This window comes from Notolepis coatsorum, assembly GCF_963971535.1.
Source record: "Notolepis coatsorum genome assembly, chromosome: 11".
Classification (NCBI taxonomy): domain Eukaryota; kingdom Metazoa; phylum Chordata; class Actinopteri; order Aulopiformes; family Paralepididae; genus Notolepis; species Notolepis coatsorum.
In genome coordinates, this window is record NC_140175.1 from 36040043 (window position 1) to 36060664 (window position 20622).

Sequence of the window (20622 nt, forward strand, 5' to 3'; positions counted from 1 at the left end):
TGTGAAAATGTGTGCACATGTGTGCATGTATGTGTGTGTGTGCATGTGTGTGTGTGTGTGTGTGTAGGTGTGTGTGTGTGTGTGTGTGTGTGTGTGTGTGTGTGTGTGTGTGTGTGTGTGTGTGTGTGTGTGTGTGTGTGTGTGTGTGTGTGTGTGTGTGTGTGTGTGTGTGTGTGTGTGTGTGTGTGTGTGTGTGTGTGTGTGTGTGTGTGTGTGTGTGTGTGTGTGTGTGTGTTCCACCGGCCTGGCCGTGTGGCAATAAAAGAAACTTGAACTTGAACTTGTGTGTGTGTGCGAGTGTGTGCATGCACTTATGCCTATGTTAGCATCTTTATTCACACCTGCAGAAAAGCACACACACACACACACTCACACACACACACACATGGGGTGTGGGGGGCGGTCTCTTATCGCGGTCTCCTGTGTGAGGGGAGCAGCCTGCGGGGCCATCCTGCTGTCACAGCCACAGTCCTGTTTCAAGTGCTCTTACTGTCAGTCTTTGTGACAGCCCCCTCGCTTGACGAGGTCATACCTCTCTTGACATTTTCCAGAATGAGAAGCCTGGCACAAAGGGACCACCCTGTGCAGGTACCACCAGCTGTGCCCTTCAAAGAAGTGGCCCCATCTGCACCCACTTCCCTTATAGTTGTCCACTCCTAAATTGGGTAGCTTTGTCCCCCCCTCAGCTGTGGTATTTGGCGTTTTTTCTTATTTTTCTATCTATTTCCTTTTGAAACGGCTAAGGTTGCCTCCTCTTCTTCACCCAAGGACACGGACATGTTTTTTTCTTTTAGAAGTGAAAGGAGGACTTGGAGCAAGTTTGACCCTAAGGATCACGGAAGCCATTCAAGTAAATCATAAATAAAAGGAAGAGAAAAAATGTATAATAAACATTAGAAAATTGCAGATTTTCTGAAAAGTTTACCTTTTTTGGAAATAATTTGTTTTGGCCCTTTCCAGACTCACATTGCTTTCCTGTCTGTATCCCCTGTCAAGAGTCCCCATCTTCAAACGACTCCACGTCACAAGTTTATAGGGGGAGAAAAGACCCCTTAACTCATTCAGCGCCAATCACGAGAAAAGTCGGGTTTTAATCGTTATTTATTTGATTAGCTATATCCATTAATTTTCATCCATCCAGCCTGATGTTATCATTGGGAATGGGTCTGAGCTCGCAAAAGGGCAAATACCGCCACCTACACCTTCCAGCCGGTATTGCACTCTATTAGAAATGGTGTAGTTTCTTTTCTGGGCCAATCTGAGCCGTGCGGGCGGGGTTTAAATACTCAGTCGAGGCAGGCCTTTACATGGGATGGCATGGGACACTAACCCCGCCCGCCTGTTCATGTGTAACGCTCGGTAAAGTCAGGGATAGTATCGCTGTGGATAACTGGAATGGCGATCAGATAATTGGATAATTTTTTTTGCATTACATCAGAGACCAGGTAAGGACTCTATATATAACATCTTGCGTTGATCTGATATTTCTTTCTACCGCGATCGAAGCTGTCTGTGTGTGTGTGTATGTGTGTGTGTGTGTGTGTGTGTGTCTGTGTGTGTGTGTGTGTGTGTGTGTGTGTGTGTGTGTGTGTGTGTGTGTGGCTGTTTACCATTGGGTGCAGGAGGTGGGGGGGAGGGGAGCGCCGGGCTACGAGGGCCATTTCATGTATGCACGAGGAAGGATAATAATGATAATCTAGCGTTGATTTCAGGAAGATTCGATAATCAGGCGAAAAATTACAATTTGTTTAGTGTATTCCACTAAAACGCTATTAAGTATTTTCCTGGGATTACTAAGAATCACCAAAACTATACTCATATTCAAAACGGTATAAACGGAAATGTACAGATGATAAAACAATCTGTTTTGTGCATGTTGACTGGAAGCAACTCACTGACAATCGACGGGTGTATTAGGCCCATAGCTATAATATAAGATATATTTTAAGCACTCGCATATCTCGCAGTCTCCCCATTGATTAAAGCGATGGGGTTCTAGCGCCCCCTGGCTCATTAAGCGATGGCACTGGATGAGTTAAGATGTCTTGTATTCATTTTCAGAGAGAGAGAGATAGTGCATGATTTATGAGTGGCTGTGGGTATTGATGAGGCGTGTGATTTGTACTGTTCCTGTCTATGCATCCAGGTCAGGGTCTTTAGATGGTACTGACAAAGAGCAAAATTTATATAAATAAGTATATATCAAAGCTATTTTTATTTCTGTTTTGGGTTATGGACATAGTTTATAGACATATAGGCAGTTTCCACTCTAAAGCCTTTGGATTATATCCTTTATTACCAATGACAGTTATGGTACCCATCATTGTATCCTATAAGGTTGGGTGATCCTATCTGGTAGAGAGACATACCATTAATTGGCATCTGTTTCTGTATGAAGTCATTATTAATGATATTCCACCCTACATCACTGCATTACTGGACTGGGACTCTGGACCCTATCATACTCGCTCTGGTGATTGATTGGCTCAAGCTTAAGGTCCACAGAGTTTGCACTGAATTAGGACAATCTGCGTTTAGCTTCTGTGCCCCCGACACACGGAATGTTTTGCAAAGCACTTTAAAACGCAATACTTTAGTATCCATTGGTGAGTTTAAATATAATAGCCAACCATTTGACCTCAATCAGTAGCTGTTTTAATTCCTTCAAATAGTTGAAGTGATTGCATTTTCTGTTTCTATATTGTTTTTGCATTGTGCATTGTACCTCTCGATGTCATTGTAAATGAGAGCTTCCTCATTTGGTCGTCCACAGATGAGTTCGCCAGCGGAGATTCCAATCGGTCCTCCATCAGGCCACGTGAGCGGATCGGCGCGGGCGAGAAATCCGCTCTTCGCTCTTTAAAGCTTGGTCCGCTCCGCTAATCGCTCATGTTGACCCCGCCCCCAAGTCGCTCTCCGCTCGCTCACCGCTCACCTTGAATCGAGCGTTCCCCGCTCCCCGCGCCACATCACTCGGCAGATTTTTAATTTTTTTTAAGCATGGTGTAAATTAGCTCAAACTACAACAGTCTACACCCCCTGGGCCCCTTAACAATTGTTTGTATTGAGCAGCATTGTAATTGTACCCATTCTGCAATGTTAAATAACGTTGTTTATCCATTCACTAGCTCTATTAAGCGATGATTGCTAGCCTAGCCACACTGCTATGGTCGCTGCCATTAACGTTAGCATGTAAGCTAACGACAACAACAATGGCGTCAAAACTTTTTCTAACAGAATGTGAGTGACAAAGCCTGAACAGGATATCACAGGTTCACCCTTCTCATTGGTTGAAAATGGCCTTCATGTTTGTACATCGCCATCTGTTGCTTTGGCATTGTACTACATGTATATTACATCAGTGTTAAACCACTGTGAGCGGCCTGGAGTGGATTGGAGCGGAGGAGAACTCTCGCTCCGGACGTTGCGCCGACCCATTTTAAAACCCACTCCTCGCTCACGTCAAAACCGCCCGCTCCGCTCCCCGCGCCGCTCACATGGCCTGTCCTCCATACATCCGGCCAGTTCCGTAGAGCTCTCCACTCCTGCGTCCTTCCTCAGTACGTCCACGTATGTTGGCGTGGGACGTCGTCTTGGTCGGCGCCTGTGCGTTGGCTCCCAGAGAACTGAGCACTAGCTTGCTAGCTGGAAGTTCCTGTTGTCGGGGGCAGTGACCTGCGAGTTGCATCCTCCCGGATGCCACCTTGTCACTCAGCCTTGGTAGTCCCCCGTACAGATGCTTGTTGGTTACGTGCTCGTTCTGGTCGCTGTTCAGCACCACACGCAGCATTCTGGTGTAGCATCCGTCCAGAGACGTCTGCAGGCTGGACTTCAGGGTCCATGATTCACAGCCATAGAGGAGCTTTATCTCAATGATCTGTCAAGATTAAATAAATATTGAATGAATGAAGCTTGACAGTAAACGCTGTGCCGTCGTCCCGGGGCTTTTTTTTTTTTTTTTTTACTCTTTTTACTCTTTTTACTCTTTTTACTCTTTTTACTCGTTTGACTCTTTTTACTCTTTTTACTTTGGACAGTCAGATTTGTCATTTGGGACATTCAGGGACAATACGAGTAAAGCTTTGTATTGTTGGTCTGTGGTCTGGACTTTATATGGACTTCTAACAATGTTGGTAACATAACGTTGCTGCACTGTGTGTTTGTCTGTGCTTCGATCCATTACGGTCAGATTGGATTCAAGTTAGAGTGGATTCACAGTTCTTGAATATCCGCTCTATCACACATTTTGCCACTTTGCTGGTAGGTCATGAGGCCAGGCTGTGCAACGTGAGTATGCTTCCATAGTAAGCATAATGTTTACTTATGTTGTCATTTCACGCAGAGAGAGAGAGAGATGTATGTGGCAGAGAGCGTGTCCAGTGATGGAGATGGTCTCGCACAAGCAACGCTATTATTTTTATTGTGTCTGGTCGCTTGGATCGACTATTCAGCATGCAATTTGGTCAACAAGCACACAGTCTAACTAACTTATGGCTGCCCCAAACTATTTGGATATTTCAACCCCCAGAAACCTTTTCATTTTGCTGTTGAGTATTTCAGAGGGTCTCATATATCAATTATGGGCTCTGAGAACCTCAAAGACCCCCCATAGTTCGTACCTGGTCCCTGACAGTATAGTATGTGTGTCGTGACGCACCGATTATTTGTTCTTTACGCGTAAAGGGGCACTAGTGCTGGGCGATATGGCCTAAATTTGATATCACAATATCTTTTTGCATAATGTCGATATTCGATTAAATTATATAAATGATATTGTATAAAACTGAACCAGACCAAATTGATTCATGTTATGAACCAGAATGTTTATTTAGCAATTATAATCATCACAAATAAATAAAGACATTTTGCCTCAGCTATTTAAAAAATATAATAATCTCAAAATAAAAGAAGCAAGCAGGGTATAGGCGGGGCCTTATTATTTTAACTCACAATATTTAAATCCGTTAAACCGTTTTGCACACATGCATGTAGTTCGAGTTATTATGTTAATGAGTTTCAATATGGCCACCAGTGATGTCATCGGGGACATTTAATCCTTGTGTTGCGTTAATTACAGCACTATACAATGATATGGTAGCAGTCCCTATAAGACTGTGTCTTGCTATTTTTTCATCTACATCATCTCATAGTGCTGTAATTAACACAACACAAGGGTCCAATGTCCCAAATTACATCACTGGTGGTCATATTAATTTTTTTTTAATTTTTTTTTATTTAACCTTTATTTAACCAGGTAGTCACTTGAGATCAAAGATCTCTTTTTCGAGCAAGACCTGGCCAAAATGGCAGCAAAACAAAAACAAACATACAAAATACACAAAACACAGACATAGACATAAAAGGCAAAGTGGGGCAAGGGGATACATTTGAGCTGCAGCAAACTAGATTGAATGGGATTGGGGGAGATTGGAGGGTAGGGTAAAAAGGTAGAAAGAGGATGGAAGGTGAGGCTTTGCAGGAGGTTGCTGGGGAGAGAAGGTCAGGTTAAAAATATAAAATATAACACCACATTATGCAGTGAAGCAGCGACATTCTCCCATCTCATTCTTTAAAATGCCCTTAATTTGAACTTTAAAATCAGATATGGTAGTGAGGGCCTGCAGTTTCAAAGTTTTTTGAAGTCCATTCCAGGCAGAGGCAGCAGAGAACATGAAGGCCCTTTTGCCAAACTCTGTGTGGGTTCTGGGTACTGAGGCATATAAATAGTCCTGGGATCGTAAGCTGTAAAATGGGTTTGATGTGATGGTAAAAAAGGAGCTGACCAATAATTGCTTTATAAATGAAGGTGTACCAATTAAACAGTATATGGGCAGTCAAGGACGACCAGTTAACTTTAGCATACAGAGTGCAATGATGGGTAAGTGATCTATATCCAGAAATAAATCTTAATACACCATGGTAAGTAGTGTCCAACATGTGTAGTGAGGTGGAACAGGCATTCATGTATAAAACATCACCATAATCTAATACTGGTAAAAAAGTGGCAGCAACTAGTTGCTTCTTTGCATTAAAAGAAAATCATGATTTGTTTCTGAAAAAGAAACCCAACCTCACTTTTAGCTTCTTGACCAGGCTTTCAACGTGTGGTTTAAAAGACAAGCTGTCATCAAGTAAAACGCCAAGGTATTTAAAAATCGACACAATCTGAATTGGAATGCCTTGCGATGTGTGTATAGAGGCAAGACAAGGCACCTTTGTTTTGGATTCAGTAAAAATCATATATTTTTTTTTTTTTAACATTTTCTAAAACCAGATTGATCACAAGATAAAATAGCATTGTTATATAAGAACTCCTTCAGCTGATTACTTACCAGAGTTTCCAGTATCTTGGCTAAAGCTGACAAATTAGAAATTGGCCTGTAGTTGTTGGGGTTTGAAGGCTCACCACCTTTTAACAGGGGTAGAACATGAGCCTTTTTCCAAATCTTGGGTATTTCATTACAAGTCAGGGTTAAGTTAAAAATATAAATTAGAGGTTCTGCAATAAAATCATCAGAACGTTTTAAGTAATAGGGATCCAGTTTGTCTGGCCCAGCCCGTTTTTTAGGATTCAAATTCTTAAGGGCTTTATGCACTTCACCAATAGAGAAGGGCTGAAAATTAAATTTATTATGTGATGGGGGCTCATATTCAAGTGGGACCTGTGTTGTGGTATTGTTTGTTACTTAATCAAAGAGAGAAGAGACAAAGTGTGGGGATAAGGATTTGATTGTCTGCCAACATTTCTGTGGGTTATTTAAGTTTTCTGTTGTGAGATGCTAATACCGCATGGACACCATAGTCCTGGTTCATCCTTGGGAATAGGGAGCTGCTGATCACTTCCTATCTCCCTCTCCATTAGGAGATAAATACATTTAGTGCAAGCTAACGACCCAGTCCTTTCAGAGAACATTTGCTGCTCTATCAGCGGTGACACTGCAGATCCTTGATAGGAGTTAACATTCGGTGATTAACAGCCATAAACGAGATGGAGGAGGCATTATGGAAAATGGTTGGATGTTATTCAATTACCGCTGGTTAGCGCTATATGGTGGAAACAATTCAATTTGAAGTAACCAGGGCCATATTGTTGTTCTCTACCCCACCATCCTGCATTTCAAGGTCTTACAGTCTTAAGTACAATTTAGCCTATTTAGAGGCCACATTTAAGTGTAATCTACCGCAAAAAAGCCTCACCAGAGGCTGCACCTCCTGAGAAATGCAACCTGCCGGATCATTGGCTGCAACATGCCAGCCCTCCAGGACCTCTGCAACTCCAGGACCTGGAGGCGTGCCAGCTAGATCATGCCCTCACACCCTGGTCACCACGTCTCACAAGCTCTACAGGGAAGTAGCTGTGGTGACTAAAACAATGAGACACAGGGACGGTTTATTTCTCCTGAGCTGTGGCCTTCATTGACAGCTGAACTGAATCTCCCCATCAGCCCTCACATCCTGCAGCTACAACAATACATTACTCTCATATCATCACATCCTCAACTGAATAGTTAAAGATGCTCAAGACATGCATGGCAGGCAGGGACTACAGATGAAAACTAGCTCATTAGCTAATTCTGGCACATTTACATTGATGTGGAAACTGAAGATGTTGATTAATGTGCACTGTCCCTGGGTAAACAATAAATAAATAACTTAACTTAACTAACACAGACCGACTGTATATCCTGTACATGAAAGATGTTCTTTCCACCCTGCGATACTCTATTTATAATCTATATTTAATTGTATTCTATTTATTATTCTCTTATTACTGTATGTTCTGTACAACAGAGGCACTTCTCAGATTTTGCCCCACTGCGTTTGCAAAATACCTCCAACACTATGCTCCCTACTTGTTTTTAATATTTAAGTTGTTTATGTTATTGCAGATGTGTTGTTTTTGCCTTCTTTGCGATGTGTAAATAGACCTGTTTACTGTTCGGGACACTGTTTGGGGGCTTTGGTGACAGTGGAAGTCTCTGGGGACAGTCTGGATGAAACCGTGTGCCGTCCGACCACCTCTCTCCATGCGTTTGGCTCCTTCCGCCTACAGTATCCTCCGGAAAGTCCCTAGATAGAACGTCACCTCAAACGGTGTGCACGCGGTTTTGATAAAGAAGCAGAATATGAACCTTTATTTAATCAGGTTGATTGATTAATCAGGTTTAATCAAGTCACATTGAGATCAAGATCTAATTTCCAAGAGAGACCCAAATGCATAAGGATGAAACACAAAACTATTTAAAATGTACAATTTCAATCATAGTTAAAAAAAATACTAAAAAACTAAAAAATTATATAAGTAATATAATACAATAATAGGTAAATTAAAACAATTAAAACAATTAAACAATATATATAAGAGATCATGTACATATAGTCCACACAGAGGTGCTGCACCCCTGGAGCAGTTTTGTGATTAAGTGCCTTGCTTAAAGTAGGCATAATGGTGGGCACCGTATATCTAATACCAGCCACCATTCAGTCACCAGCTCATAGCTGGAACACACCCTCCCACCAGTGACAGGGATCAGTTACTGGTCAGCCTCTTCTACCTCTAGGCCATCATGCCTTCTACTGGTTCTGATCATACAGGCCACATATTACTCTAAACACAAAGATTGTATATCTACTGTATATGGTATACTGGTTCTGATCATACAGGCCACATATTACTCTAAATACAAATACGGTCGATGGAAGGTGTCAGTGAGTATACTGTTCTATTCATAGCATTGGTCACAAACAACAGGTGATTGTAATCAAATAGCAGGTGGTTATGAATAAATGACAGCCGTGGCCAATGAGCTGTGGCCCTGCGCCATATTGTATGGCAAAACACATCATGAGACTACTATGGATTATGAATGTGGTTATGAATGATGGTCATCATTAGAAGCAGCAAGCTGTGAAATGGGCAGGCCCTCATCAGTCACCGGTGTGCTGACTCTTTAAAGGGAGACGTTACACTGTCGTTCACTCTCTCGGTCTGCGTGTGTCTGTGTTTGTGTGTATCTGTTTCAAGTTCATGTTCAAGTTTCAAGTTTGTTTATTAATTGTCACAATAAAATACACATAATTTACGGTGAAATGTGTGGCTTCATATGATAACGTGTGTATTTGGGTGTCCACAAGTGTGTGTGTGTGTGTGTGTGTGTGTGTGTGTGTGTGTGTGTGTGTGTGTGTGTGTGTGTGTGTGTGTGTGTGTGTGTGTGTGTGTGTGTGTGTGTGTGTGTGTGTGTGTGTGTGTGTGTGTGTGTGTGTGTGTGTGTGTGTGTGTGTGTGCGTGTCCGTGTGTGCGTGTGTGTGTGTGTGTGTACATATTACTATAGTATATCTGCATGTGTATGTGGGCTTCTGCATGTAGGCATGTGGGTGCCTGTGATTTTACATGCTTGTGTGTCCGTGCACACTTTTCAGTGTGTATCCGTTCATGATTGCCTGTCTGCCTACCTTTGTGTGTGTGTGTGCCTGCTTGCATGTGTGTGTATATGTGTGTCTTTCTCTTAGTGTTTATGTATGTGTATTGTGTGCTGCTGTGTTTCTAACGAGGACAGTCGTTCTGTGCCAACCCAGGTCATCCTACAGTCTGGGCCAGGGTCTGTGGCTGCCAGTCAGCAAGAGTTTCGTGGTGCCACCGATGGAGCTGTCAATCAACCCCATCGCCAGCTGTAAGACCGACGTACTGGTCACGGAAGACCCCGGTGATGTCAGGTTAGTCTCTACTCAGCTCAACTGACACAACGCAATGGCCCCCTGCTACCACTGCAGTCTGGGGGCCTCACAGTAATGGACTTTATTATTTTAAGGCTTGTTCTTTGTTTCTCTTTTAAAAGGGAAAGTGGGCAAACTATTCCCTTTAGTATTGTGTGTTTTATTTATTGAGACAGTTGGAAAGCTGAGTGAGAGACATAGTAGGGGACACAGGACAGAAGGTTCTTTCTTGAGACAGTTGGACAGCTGAGTGAGGGACAGAGTAGGGGACACACAGGAGAAATATTTTTTTCTTCAGACAGTTGGAAAGCTGAGTGAGGGACAGAGTAGGGGACACGTGTCGAAGTGCCCTTGAGCAAGGCACTTAACCCCTAACTGCTCCCGATGAGCAGGTTGGCACCTTGCATGGTTGCCTCAGCCATCAGTGTGTGAATGTGTGAGTAAGTGGGTAAAATGTGAGGAACAAATTGTAAAGCACTTTGGATACAAGCGTTACATAAATGCAGCCATTTACCATTTACAGGACAGAAGGTTCTTTCTTGAGACAGTTGGAAAGCTGAGTGAGAGACAGGGTAGAGGACACACAGGAGAAAAGGTTATTTCTTGAGACGGTTGGAAAGCTGAGCGTTTTTGGTGGGATTCGATCCTAGGCCAGGAGGGGTCCTTGTGTTTCCAGGGGCAGGGGTCCTTGTGTTTCCAGAGGCAGGGGTTTCAGGGCACCTCAATCTGTAATTTGAATGGAAACAAATGGGTTTCCACCACCAGAAACTGGAAATGCAGGAATGGAGATACCATTTTCACTCAGTAGTTGATTGACTGTGCTATCTAGTAGAGTTCTTAATAGCATGTGTTCTATCTCGGGGCTGTCAAAGGTTTGTTTACATTAATAATATCTGTAAGGTTTGGAATTTGATCCTGATTAAAGGGTAACTTCACAACCTTTTGGATCCCTAGCCATATTCTCCTACTTTTAACAATGATGTTGTCAATTGCTAGAGTTCTTTCTCAGTATAACCCATGCTGTCCTTCATATGGGATACCTGCAGCTCTGGTCATAGCACTAATGGAAAAGCAATATGTACAGGCCCAGCAATAAATGCTGAAACCTATGTACTTCCAAAGCTCTAACTCCGAGTGGCACTATAGTGTCTGTCTTTCACATCTCAAGTTCAAGTTTCTTTATTAGTTGTCATACAGAAGTACAGAATACTTTTATACAAAATGTTTCTTTCTGTTACGCTCCAGAGACTGTGCTAGACAAAAGGATAAGTATAAAATGAAATAAGTATAGCAAGTATAAAATAGAAGTCACGTATGTAGACACAAGTGTTCAGTATGTATATATGTACAATGTTCAATGCAGAGTAGAAGTAACTGAGTTACCATACAATATACTATACAATATACTAATTACAATATACTATATAGTGCAAAGCAGAAATGGGATGAGGTACAATTTAGGTACAATTTACAGTAAGTTGTACTGAGGTATGGGTTGTAGTTAGGGATGGGTACCGAATTCGGTACTTTTGAGGTACCGAACCGAAACACGTCGGTACTACCGAGTATCGATTCAAGTGAGATACAAAAAAAAAAAAAAAAAAAAAAAAATTATTTTTTATGTCAACGTTCACACTCACAATATATGCTTACCTAGGATTTGACTCGATTCAACAACAAAGCAGTTGGAGCAATGGCAAGCCGAAAACGGTCGAAATTGTAGTTATTTGAAGTTTGGATTATTTTTTTCACGACTCAGGTAGGTAAATAATTTTTTTTGAGACTAAAGTACAGAGAAAAGGTACCGTTGGGTACCGGTATCGATTCACAGGTACCGGTACCGTATCGGTTCAAATGTGAAAGGTACTCATCCCTAGTTGTAGTGCAAATTCTTTGCCAATAAATATAAAGTGTGTTTAGGTGTTCTAAAGTGTGTAGAGTGGGTGCTGCAGTGAGTTGTTTGTTTAAAGTGAGTGTGTGTGTGTGGATGTGTGTGCTGTGAGTGCTTTTGATGGTTGTTGCATAGTGTTATTGTTCGTTGAGCAACCTGATGGCCTGTTCATCCGATAGACTTCACACTCAGTGGGGGTGCTGCTGAGGACATGGGGGGGTGCAGTGTTGAGTGTGAATTCGATCGGAGGAGCAGTTCTCGAGAATGCTGCATGGTCCGTGCAGATGAAATGGTAATATATTTCTCTAACAGTTTATCCAGGTTAATCTCAGCACTGGCCAGGGAAATCAGTCACACACACAATGTGGGCTCTCATCTTGTTGTAACAAAACAATATTGCCAATACACCTGTGTCATCTGGATGTGGTTTTACTTTGCAGTTGTGACTGGATGCAGTTTTGACTAGAGCTGCATTGATTGTTATTGAACATGTTCTAATATATGTGTTTTTATTTTCATACATGAACCTACATTAGGTGCAGCGACATATTGAGCTGTATTGTCTCTGTACATGTGTTCTAATACCTATGGCCAGAACATCATATATTGTTGTTAACAGCTGATATATTGCATCATTTGGCAGAACAGTCACATATTCTTAACTTGTTCAAGTCAAGTCAAGAGTTTTATTTGTCACGGCATACAAGTATACAATAAAATGCGTGTGGTCTTGCCCGCAACGATGTGCAATACAGTGGTACAACATGTAATAGAATCCAATAAAAAACAACATTGTGCAATAAACAGGTAACAGGTAACAGGTAACATGGTGGGACATCTCGGTATCTGTACATAGTTATTTACAGGGCATATAGGACATGCTAGGTAGCTTAGGTAGAGCAATACACTGTTACTGTTGTTATACTAATTTAAAGTGACCTTTCCTTTTTGGCCATAAGTGTGGGCGTGTGCGGCATGAGTGTGTGTCTGCTCATGTTAAAGTGTTAAAGTGGCTGCTAGTGTGTGAGCGTGCACAGCGTGCGTGTCGTGTGTGTGCTCATGTGTGCTTGTGTGTGGATAGATCAGTGTTCTGTGGCACTCAGTGTTCATTGTTCAAGGCTCTGATGGCCTGGGGGAAGAAGCTGAGCCTAAGCCTCTCTGTCCTAGTAGCTGGGGTTTGCAGGCGTCTGCCTGACCTCAGCAGCTGGAACAGGCTGTTATTGGGGTGGTGGGGGTCTTTCATTATTCTGCAGGCTCTGGATTTGCACCTCTTGTTGTATAGAACCTGCAGGGGAGGTAGTGCAATACCCGTGGTACGCTCGGCTGAGCGCACCACTCTCTGTAGGGCCTTCTTGTCCTGTGCCGTGCTGTTTCCATACCAGGCAGTGATGTTTCCAGTCAAGATGCTCTCTACAGCTCCGGAGTAGAAGGACTGGAGTATCTTCCCCGATACTCTGAACTTCCTTAACTGTCTCAGGTGGTAGAGGCGCTGCTTCGCCTTTTTTACGACTGTGTCTATGTGTGTTGACCATGTCAGATCCTCTGAGATGTGGACCCCCAGGTACTTAAAGCTGCTCACCCTGTCCACGGTAGCCCCGTTTATCATCAGTGGTGTGTGTGTCTCCTGCTGTCCTCTCCTATAATCCACGATCAGCTCCTTGGTTTTACCAATGTTCACGCTTGGCATAACATCCACTACAGCCTGTGACCTGTGACCTGGACACTCTGAACATTAGTAAAACACAATGTCCTGGCACCAGCATTCCAGTACCTCAACCTCTAATGTTGAAGTGGAAGTAGAATATAATTCCATGTTTTGTCACTACACAATATTTCCTAATGACAAAACAGCTCCGACCTCTGAGAGTTACAACACGATTGTACCAGTATGAGTGTTATGTTCATACAGTATGTGATGTATTTACCATGATCACTTTGGCTAGAACAATACAAAGTGATGCTTTCGTTTTGGGAGGAGAGGCAATGCTTTTGGTTATGGCTCTTTGTTGCCCTCTAGTGGTCAGAAAATTATTATTACAGCTATTATACTAAAGTCTTAACCTCAGACATGACTCAGAATAATATATAAATGGTAAATGGTGCATTTATATAGCACTTTTATCCAAAGCGATTTACAATGTGTTCCTCACATTGTACGTGTTCACTCACACATTCACACACCGACGGCAAAGGCAACCATGCAAGGTGCCAACCTGCTCATCGGTGGCAGTTAGGGGTTAGTAAGTGTCTTGCTCAAGGACACTTTGCCACGCTGCCCGGGACAAGTGGGAATCGAACCGGGAACATCTGGTTTACCAGATGACTGCTCTACCTCCCGAGCCGCTGTCGCCCCTAATATATTTATTGACTCATCTATTGCACATTCCAATAGCAGTACAGTCACGCATCCAACAACTTTATGCAACATCTAGTAGGAAATTCCTTTTCTTAGTAGTATTTTTGGAATAATCATAATGCGTTGAGCTTGGCATAACATCCACTACAGCCTGTGACCTGTGACCTGGACACTCTGACCACCCATAACCACAGCCAGCCACACATGACGCATGCCAGATGACTTGTGGTTTCATGGTAGGATAAATCACAATGCACTTATCAATACTGTAGTCATTATTTTATGATAATACAACATTGTTACTTAAACAACACAGCACCATCCACATGTTGAGCTTAGCGTCCACATTAATAGAGGAATAAAGCGCCTAAGCGCTCCGTCATTAATGTGGAGGGTACTAATTGTGGTGGTATTAACATAATGTATGTAACATGGCGGATGGGCTTTTCATTAGTGTATCCAGATGATGGGCCTAATTGGGAACAGAGCACTCCCCTGGCAATTGTGTACATCGCCGCTTACTCTGACGTCCTTAGCCCACAAATAGGATTAAGATAACGCTCCTGATTAATTAGTTGAAACGCGTGATTCAGTTTCAACCAGTGATGTAATAAGTGATGGGAGAGAGACATAGGGGGGGGTGGGGTGATGGAATATGCTGTCGACTGGTGACAGTTTGCAGTGCGGTTGAACCTTACGGTTGTTCTGTATATTTGTTCAGACAATGTGACTACAAATACAGAAATTCTGCTGTCAGCTAGGACCAATGTTGCCATGTTACAACATTTCTCTAAAAACTTACAAAAATGTAATTTCTTTTAAAACCCTTTCATTTCTGCATCAGAGGCCTCCTACAACAACATATGTAAGGTCCAAAAAGAAAATTGCTAATGTTTTTCTATATTTGGGCACTACAGGGTTAATGTTTGCATGTTCCCTGAAGGGACAGGTTCACTGGGAGACGAGCGCCACGTCTACAGAACACTAGTGGGGGTTAGTTCTCTACTGCGTCAGACTGGGCCTCGTAACATGGTTATGAATCACAAGGTTGCAGCTGGAAATAGCAAATAGTTGGTTTATTTTTGACTAAACTATCAGTTATGTTTAAGGTTGACTGGATAACGGTTTATGTTGGTTTGGTTTTAGTTCATCCCTTCGTGCTTTGGATGTATTTTGAGTTTTCTCTGGTCAGCTGTCAATCACCAGACACCAGTTATTTTTTGTTTTCTCTTGTGAGCTGTCAATCACCAGACACCGGTTAATTGCCATGTGGCATGGCAGGTGTGTGGGATTGATGTTAGGTGTGCAGTGTCTTTAAGTAGGCTTGATGTCCTGTGTCCATGCTTGTTAATTTCATGTTTTCCTTCAGTAGTAGAGGAGTACATGTTTCTAGGGCTTTCCCTTTATGTGGTTATTTTGGTTTCGTGTTTGATTTCAACTGCTAGGCAGTGGTGGTTTTTGTGTCTTTTTTATTTTATCCTGGTGTTTTGTGTTTTCTCTCGCCTGCGTGTGTATCCTCCTGAGAATTGACGTAAGATAGGCACATGGAGTCATTCTTTACCCTCTCAATCCCACAATTTGGATTACCCAACATAGTGACGTTAGCTAGCAGACAGATACCGTCCCATAAAGATGCCTGTCCCTTTTACTGGCTGGGTATGGCTACACCTTTTTGACAAATAAAGGCTTGTCTCAGTTAGAAGTTAGGTCTACATTAATTGTGTTTCTGGCTGCCATTGACGCTGCGAAGCAGTTCATCTATTATGTCTACATAGGATAATATACATTATATACAGTGTGTGTGTTAGCGTGTGATTCCACGCAATATCTCAGACACTATAGGGCCAATTACTTTTCGTCTCTAAGGGGAGGGGAGAAAGCTTTTCAAATGTCCAATCTAACGAATTTAGTTTGCTCATAAAATTCTTAAAATGTTAAATATATTAATATATGAATTCTGATGAATTCTGATACTCACTCTCACCCGGTCGGCTGCAGTCTCTTTCGGAGCGGACGCTCGTTGGCTACAATGGTGATCAATCATTTTCGCCATCAGCGGAAGGGTCAGTTCAGGACCGCTTTGAACCGGAGGTGGTCATTTGACACTTGCCGGTCAATGACGCTTGCCGGATATATCGTCTTGTAACTCGAGAAGCGAAGCATGCAATTGGTTGAGTGTGGTGGCGATCGAAAGGTGGCAAATTCAAATGTCTAACGGTGTATTGGATGATCGGCGAAGCAGCCCTGAGCCGACAGATGAGAGCAAAGTAATGCCACGCACGCGAATCCCGCGCATACGGGCCGTCGCGCGCTAAGAGGTTAACTCATAATAACACAAACTGCCTATAAATGGTTATCGAGCTGTGAGCCCCACTGCATTCCCATCTGAAGCCAGGAAGAGAATTGTGCAGAGTTCCTTTCTGTCTGTATTAGACTATGGCGATGTGATCTATATGCATGCTCCTTCCTCCCTGCTTAAAAAGCTGGATTCTGCGTACCATACTGCCATACGTTTTGTAACGGGTGCAGGCTCTCGCACCCACCACTGCACTTTGTATCAGTCCTTAGGATGGTCCTCTCTGTACCAAAGAAGACAATCACACATGTTGATTTTTATCCTTAAGTCATTGCTAGGTAAGCTGCCCTTATATATCTCCAGACTTCTGTCCTTTTATACTTGCTTTTTTAATACCAGACGAGCAGCAAATGGGATGCTTTTAAATGTTCCTTTGATGCAGTCAGAGCTTGGTAAAGCTGCATTCTCCCACTATGCTCCCTTTTTATAGAATACGCTGCAAGTAAAACTTTGTCTAGAGGCACTTCCTACTGTAAATGCTTTTAAAGGTATGCTACGATTAGCCCTTCATGAAACATGTAACTGTTTTACCTGATGCTATTGTTGATGTGATTATGCTCCTTGCCACTGCACAAATTACCTTCTGTATTTATATTTGAATTGTATGTTTTTTGTTTAATGCCCTGTTTTATGTTGAAACTTGTTATGTGCCGTGTTGGTCAGGACTCCCTGGAAGAAGAGATCTTGTATCTCAATGGGACATTCCTGGATAAATAAAGGATAAATAAAATTAAAAAAAATAATTATGGATGATCTTATAGAATATAGGCAGTGCGTTCTTAAACTAGTGCGCAATGAATGAATCACGTTCAAAATAACTTAGCTTAAACCACTCAATATACTTAAGCATATGTGATTATAAAAGAGCTGCAAGCTGCAGCACGAATGGCTTGCAGATCGAGACAGTTTTCTCACGGTGCATATTACAATTAACTAGTTGAGCACTTTTTTATGATATAATTAGGTTTTTCGTTTGTTTTCTAGGTGAAGATAATTAGATAAATATCATATGTAATCATGATGATCGTGTATGTTGTTTGGGAAATATTAGTAATATAATTTTTTGGAAAGTTGTGCTTCAATCAGCGAATTATCTCGGCTTCTCCCCTACATTTTCAAAAGCCTAGAGAAAGGTTGTCTTAACTTCATCATCATAAGTTATGAATGTCAAATTGATATTATTATTCTTCATGTGTGATTTCGAGACCTATTTCTGAAGCACTGCGGCTATCCATCAATGCTGCAAGGCAGTTCTGTCAGGCTTTGCGCCTCCTGGTGGCATATAACAGAACACTTTTTCTTTTTCACGTCACACAATCCATGAGAGACATGAACAGGTAAACACATGACACACTTTCCATTTCCATCCATTTCCATTTCCATCAAGCCAAGAATCTTACTTCTGACTTCACAAGACCATTTGTAAATGCCCCACACGCAATTGCGCAACAGCCAACACGAAAGACACATACAGTACACAGTACACACACACACGCACGCACGCACGCACGCACACACGCACGCACGCACGCACGCACGCACGCACGCACGCACGCACGCACGCACACACACACACACACACGCACACACACACACACACACACACACACACACACACACACACACACACACACACACACACTGACAGACACGCTGACAGACACACGCATCAATGCCAGACACATAGTGGGAGAGAGGGTCTCTAATTGCAACCCGTTGCTCTCTTAAGCTGCGACAGCCCATATGTGGGAAGTTTTTTGCACTTTTTGCAACCAGCACTTTGGCGACCCCTAGTGGCTCGGGTGTGCATATTTTGTAATACAATATATATATCGAATTGAAGGCTTATTTGTTGACTGTCGAGAGCGACAAAATCCGACAAAATCCGTTCCACGGTTTTTGAGGCTTGTGCAAAGTACACGGTATTGCGCAAAATACCACTCCCGACTCAGGCTGCAGTAATTCCGTCAATCTAGATCCGATCTCGAAAATGTGGATCGTTGTAGCCAATGAGTGTGGCTTCCAATGATACCCCATGTGGGGATGTGTGAATCAGGGATCTAGGTGAACAACTAAATTTTTTTTAACAGGAAGCCAAATTAATTGAAGTCTATGAGAAAACTGAGTTTTTCTTTGTACACAGTTTACCAAAATCACTCCTAATCACTCCTAACTCACTACATTAGGCTTCAGGCTATGGCTCCATCTGGATTTCTAAGCCATACCACCTTCTGGGGAAATACTACCTCTGGACTACTAACTACTACAGAAAAACTTTAGTAACACGTTTTTCTACAACTCAAGTTCAGACCTATGTTACTCTATTACGTTAGCACTAAAAGTGAACTTTTAGTCTTCAGAATGTCATCTTTCAAAAGAGCCCAGGCTCATGCATGTGCTATATGTATAAATTATGTTGTTTTGGTTTGCAAAAAAAGTATGCAGTCCTCAAAAACGAAAACGAAAATGGCCAGGAGACTCATTGCAGGTTAATAGGTTGGCAGTTATTGATTCCCAGGCAGAAACAGTGCTGCAGAGACAAGGAAAGATGAAATTATTCGTCCAAGAGATGCATTTTCCATGTTATCAAGATGCCCCGTCTGTCTGCATATATACCTATACTGTGTGTGTATATATTAGAGGTGGGCATATATTAATTTTTTTAATCTAGATGAATCTATCTGCAATCCTGCAGTTAATCTAGATTAAAATGGCTCATTTGAAGTCTGCCGAAGACATTAAAAATATGTGTGTTCTACCTAGGGATGGGTATCGTTAGGATTCTATCGATACTACTACTGCTTAACGGTTCGGTACTATCGACATTGCTTTATTATTTATAACTTCATAAATAAATATTATTTCTTCAGCAACAGCAGCAGCAATGTTCTTTTATATAACTTTATAAATAAATTATAAATAAATATAATAAATAAATATTATTTCTTCAGCAACAGCAGCAACAATGTTTGAAATGTGTCTGAATTATAGACTTTTTATAATAAGCAACAAATGTAAATGTAAAAAACTATATACACTGAATGATTAGTTGTTACCTAAAGCCCTTGGACTCCACTGTAGAGAAGGGGTGCAGGCCTTTGACAACAAACTGGGTCACAGCCCTGTTCACCCTATCCTCTGTCATCCTTCCTAGCTGCTAGGGTGAAGGGACTTTGTGCTTGGCTGGGACCGGTGGTGGTAGAGGGAGGAGGGGTCGGCTGGGACATGGTGGCTGCAGCCTCAGCCTGACGAATGACGATCTATAAAAAGTTGTCATCTTTCAAATATATTTGTAGCTAAACAATTAGCTAAGCAATTATATTTTATTTATTAGCCTATTCGTAACAATTCGTTATTAGCCTAGCTAACTCTGTATCTTGGCTTACCTGCAGTGGACGTCGATGGAGATGGAACACTGCGAGCAAAGCAGTCGAAAACGGCGCATTTCTGCAGACTAATGTTATGTTTTGACAACAGATGTTTTGACAAATTGCTTGTATTGCCACCCTTACTTGCAAATGTTTTATTGCACTAGTGGCAACGTGCGTTGTCGGCATCGACTTTCGTAAAGTGTACCCAGACTTTCGTTTTGTTCTCTCTGCCATGATGATCGCAGAGCTCGGTCTGGGGGAGTTCAACACGGAGCCACGGACAGGCCCCTCCCTTAACACATTGATTGCCACGCAGTATGCCCATCATTATAACCCCATTTTGCCACAGCTGTAAGCCTATGGAGATGTTTACCTTCTTTGCAGGGCTATAACTTTTTAAATATTATAGCTATATCTGCATTACTATGGCCCATTCAACATCGATTATCTATCGTTCCGGATATGGGAACGTTATATTTTTTCATTCATACATTGTTGTGTTAATACCGTCGAGAATTTAAGTATGTTTTTAAGCTTTTCTGCTGTAATTCCAAAAACGCTAGTTATAGGCCCTGACGCTATGATAGATTATCGATTGGCGTTTCTTTCCTATACACGCTATATTAAAAAATTCAAATGTATATGATCGGTATACATTATGCTTCATCATGCGTGAAGGAAAGGGGGGGGGGGTCGTTTATAATTCCGTGATCGTCAGTAACGGCTTTATTTAGTATGGGTTCATATATTGTTCAGACTGATTACAAACAAAGAAATGGGGCTGAATATAACGTTAATGTCCTCCTACCGTTCGCCGATGAGACTGGAGGAAAAATATCCCAATTATTTGACGTCGATCTCCTAGATCCATTTCCGGTTTGTATGGCGCAATAAACGCCAAAATCATATCGATTATTGCGTTTCGAAAGAGATC

General features: G+C 42.1%; 1 protein-coding gene across 1 annotated transcript in view; it reads left to right on the forward strand.

The window, feature by feature from the left end:
• Positions 1-20622, forward strand: part of LOC311237093 (astrotactin-2-like) — a gene marked incomplete at both ends in the record, with an annotated part of 729417 nt that overhangs the window by 537243 nt on the left and 171552 nt on the right. Inside the window, 1 exon segment of the mRNA XM_084324899.1 lies at positions 9577-9714. Within this exon segment, the coding sequence (XP_084181025.1) occupies positions 9577-9714 (138 nt within the window).